At 32.8% G+C, this 4,819-nt stretch overlaps 1 protein-coding gene across 1 annotated transcript; it reads right to left on the bottom strand.

Annotated features, from left to right (window-relative positions):
- Window positions 1-559: 559 nt before the first annotated feature.
- On the bottom strand, window positions 560-4,400 carry LOC101513171 (uncharacterized). The gene has a single exon (XM_004499627.4). The coding sequence runs from the start codon at window positions 3,720-3,722 to the stop codon at window positions 699-701; it is 3,024 nt and encodes a 1,007-aa protein (XP_004499684.1). The 5' UTR covers window positions 3,723-4,400; the 3' UTR covers window positions 560-698.
- Window positions 4,401-4,819: the final 419 nt, after the last annotated feature.

Below are 4,819 nucleotides of genomic sequence, written 5' to 3'. Positions count from 1 at the left end.
TTTAAATATTTTAATTAATATCATTATACATTATTTTGTTTTTAATTTAAAATAAAATTAAACTTAAATTTTTATAATAATAAAAATTAAATGTTAAATACATGACATAAATAATTAAAAATAATAAAAGAAATTAATAAAAAAGATAAAGGTCGTGAATTTATTATTATTAATAAATTAATAAATAAAAAATAATGGTCATAAATTTATTATTATAAAAGTGTTTTAAAAATGCCCTTAGTTACACACAATTAAGTCTTTGAAATTAATAAATTTCAAAATAATTTTTAAAATTAAATATCATTAATCACGTTATTAATAACAATAATATTAATAATCATTTACAATTATTCTATATAGAATTTGAACCATGTCTCTTGATATTAAAAATGTTAAACTCTTTCTACTAAACTACTAAACTAATACATCAAGAACAAATTAAAAAAGTTATCAATGACATTAATACCTATTAAACAATTTCAACGACTAATGTGATCCACAATTTCAATTTGAATGACTACTGAAAATATTAATAAATTCATAGACTAACTTGACACAATTTCAAGAACAAATTTTGTCATTCACTCTACATTCCCCCCATAATAACATTATTACATATCCACTACAAAGTTGTGTCATGTATGAAGTTTAACTATAATTAACAAAGACACAAGATGAAACAAAAACAAACATATTCATCATATCTTACTCCTCATTCTAACCAACCTTGCCAATGTCTCTTGAGCAGCCAAAGTCAATGCATGATTATGTCCAAGCATCACAGTCCTAATACTAATACATGTCCTACAAAGTTCCTTACCACTATCTAGATATCCTCCTCTAGCTAACAACTTAGCTTGAGTCTCAAGTAATGTAGCTTTCAATAAAGTAACATCTTGCCAAACATATTCATCAACTTTTTCTCTTCTTTGCAACCTTTTTTTCCAACAAATTGAGTCATGAGACCAATCTTGTATTTGTGATACAAAGGATTTCTCAACCTCCTCAAGTGCATTGGTGCAAACTTTTAGTAGCTCCAAAGACGAATTGCATCTCGAAAAAGCAGTGAAGGCTTGAATCGCGAGCGGTAGAGCCGTTCTTTTGATGTACAAAACCATGTCAGTTGGTTTCAGTTCCACAACCGGTGGATCGGATTTGAAACCAAAAACAAGAAAAGCTGATTCCCATAAATGATGTGAGATTACTACATGATTGTTCATTTTTCGAACGCCTTGAATCGCAGCCTTTGCATATCGAAGACCGCCTTTTCTTTTAGCGAAATTTTGTGTTATGGAATGGAAATGTAGCCAACAACATCCATCATCATGCTGATTAGTCCTTTTAGCTAGTCCAAATTTCACAAGAAGCATAGCCCCCGAATCTTCTTCGTCTTTCCATGTCCTCGGCGATAAACAACTCGATGTTAAACTTAGACAATTAGTCCATTTCTTGAAACTTTTTTCACATGTAGATACACTCTTTGCTGCATTGACTAACAAATTGGATGAAATTGGATTAGGAGAAAACCAACCACCAACAAGAAACATTCTTATAGCCAAAAAGTTCTCTTTTGACAAAGTTTCCAAACCAAAAAGTAAGGTCTTCATCAGAAAAGAATTATTCTTGCACCATTGTTCTTGTGCAATACTCATACAACAAGAGCCTGAATAATCTTCATCATTGAGTGAAACCATGTTAATGAACTCAAAGAGAGAACAAGGACTAATTTCAAGTTCATTCAACAACGAACCGATCATCGACAAACCAAAACTCAACCTGCAAAGTTTCTCATAGAATTTTTCAAGGAAATTCACTTCATCAATTGAATAATCTTTTCCTTTTCTTCCTTTTAACAGAATCATTGCATCAGATAAAGGCAATGCAGGTAAGTGAATAGTATCATAGTTTTTCACCTTGGAAAGTCTAGTAGTAATAATCACATGAGTCCCTCCTATGTAATTTCTTGGTATCAAATCATATAAATCTTTCCCTTCCAACCATTCTTCTTCACTCTCAAGATTATCAATTATCAACAAGTAAGGCGTCTCGCCGAAAAGTTCCCTCTTGATTCTCTTCAACGCTTCGAATTCTTGCTCCTCGAAGCTTCGAATTCGACCTCTTTCTGTCTCGGAATCAGCACCAACATCCAAACCAAAATTCATAGACAAGTTCAATATGTTCTGTCTAAGGTATCTAACTTCACCACCAATCCACAAAACCATTTTGTATCTCTCATAATATCTATGACCAAATTCCAAAGCCAATTCAGATTTTCCAATACCAGAAACACCACTAATGCAAATCACACTACTATTACACAAACTCTTATAGCTTCCACTTTTTGACTTCTTATTCTTCAACCTTTTCAATGAATTGTTGTTTCCTATCATTGGTTGTTCAATCCAAGCTTCTAGATTTGGTTCTTTGTTCCTTCCTATCTCTAAGCTTATAAACCTTCCACCGCCTTTTTCGATCACATATTCGCTTTCTTCATCAGCAAGTCCTTCTGATTGTCCACTACCACTAGCTTCTCCTTTGATCAATGTTCTACAATGATCTTGAACTTGTTCCACACAATTTCTATTTCCAAAAAGTAAACATTCAATCTCCATAATCTCTTTCTCTCTTCCAACAAAATATTCATTCCTTGGAAAAGGTAATAAATTATCAAATCCTTTCATACTATCTTTTTGACTTATAACATTTTTTCTACCAAGTCTTGCTCTTAAAATACTAGAAACTTTTGATATGCAACTTCTCCAATTACCATCATTAGCTTCTATAAAAAACTCATTGCATTTCACGAGTCCATCGATCGCTTCTTTACATTGTTTATCAATTGAATTGTTGCAATTAACAAGTGAAATAATCTCAGAATGTAATGTGTCAAATAAGATAGGAATCAAGTTCTTCTTTTGAGCAAAGAATCTAACCTCTTCCATGCTTGAATGGTTGAAAAAACTCGAACTAGTGACAACTACTAATCCGAATGCGACCGAGCAAATGACTCTATCAGCAATCTCAATGCTTTGACTATCTGAATACTTTGCTCTATCAGCAAGCAAGCAATCAATCCCTTGAAGCTCAAGATCAGATTTAAGCCACTTGACGAAGCGGATAAGATTCGGATTTTGTCCATGGAAACCGATGTAAACATCATAGCTTCCAACAAGTTTGGCATTGGTAGTAGCAGCAGGGGAAGAAACAGGACCTTTAGCAAAGGAAACTCTTGTAGGGACTGGAAATGAGAATGAGATTCTTGGTGGAGCTGATTCAGGAACACATGTCATGAATTTCAACTTTGTATCAGAAGTGTCATCAGAAAATTCATAAGGGTCAGAAGGTGGAGTGTAGGAACTACTCGGCACATCCTCCGGAGTCGAAGGATGTGCAAGCAGATGATGTGTTGATAATGGATCACAGGTTGAATTAGTACTACTAGTAGTAGTAGTTTGTGGTGGATTTTCTTGAGGGTTTGGAATTGTGGCTCTTGGAGATATATAAGGAGATTGCAAAGCTGAAACAAAGGCTGATGAAGGTGGAGAAACAAGAGGAGATTCATAAGGTGATGATTCTATGGAACTTTTTATGTTTGGTGAAGGTAAACTTGAATTGTCTAAACTTTTTTCACCACTTTGTTTGATGCTACTACTACTACTACTACTTGCAATCTTAATCTTAAGTGTGCTACTACCTTGACATTCCTCTCTTTTACTTTCCATGATTAACAACTCTTCAATTCAAAGAGGACTACAAAAATGTAGGGTTTGTGGAGTTTTGATCTTTAGACTTAGATCTCACAGTATAGTTCATAGTTTACTGATAAATGGCTCAGGGATAATCTTGTAAACTTGACGGTAGTATTTGCTTCAGTTGGATATGATTCATAGTTTACTGATAGTGGCTCAGAGGTAATCTTGTAAACTTGATGGTAGTATTTGTTTCAGTTGGATATGATTCATAGTTTACTAATAGTGGCTTAGGAATAATCTTTAAAACTTGACGGTAGTATTTGTTTCTGTTGGATATAATTCATAGTTTACTGATAAGTGGTTGGCTCAGAGGTAATCTTGTAAACTGAACTGTAGTATTTAAACAGAAGTTGTAATTTGTAAGCCTAAGTGTGAATGATAGAAAGACACTGCTGCCGTTGTGAAGTAGGGTATAGGTCTTTCAAAGGAACCATTATTTGCTGCAAGGAAAACAGAAGATATGAATAATGTATCTGAATGAATCTGTTATTTGCTGCAATGTTAGAAAATGATAGAGAAAAGTTCATAGACTAGAGGGTTGTTTACATGTGTAGCACAGAGCCATAGTTTGGATTTTAGTATCTGAAACTTTGTATAATACTATTTGACACTAATTAACACTTGCACACACAGAACAAGTACTTGTGTTTGTGTGATTGAATGAATGGATGAGATTCATTCAGCTTCCAAGTTTGGTCATGATGTGCTAATGTTGTGATGGTAAACATCAATGAATTAATTAATTAATATATTAGTAGCATAGGAAAAAAATGAAGAAAACATAGTTTTTTTATATGTGCAAGTGTTAAAAAACTACCAAATACGACAGATATATCGAGTACGACACTGACACATTAACATCAATAATAATTTAATTCAGAGTACATGCAGTCAAAACAACATACAATTGGCGGGGTCGTTTAATCAAATAATCTCAAATTAAAGCAAATTTTTAAAATTAAAAAAATTATAATCTGAACCGTTCAATCTTGATTGGATTCTCGAAAAAGTCTCAACTGAATAACTTATTTAGTTTTAACTATATAGAATCTCGATCATAATAATTT

Source organism: Cicer arietinum, chromosome 5, assembly GCF_000331145.2.
Source record: "Cicer arietinum cultivar CDC Frontier isolate Library 1 chromosome 5, Cicar.CDCFrontier_v2.0, whole genome shotgun sequence".
NCBI classification, from domain to species: Eukaryota; Viridiplantae; Streptophyta; class Magnoliopsida; order Fabales; family Fabaceae; genus Cicer; species Cicer arietinum.
Note: the sequence above shows the minus strand (reverse complement) of the source record. Positions and strands in the feature narration are given on the sequence as shown.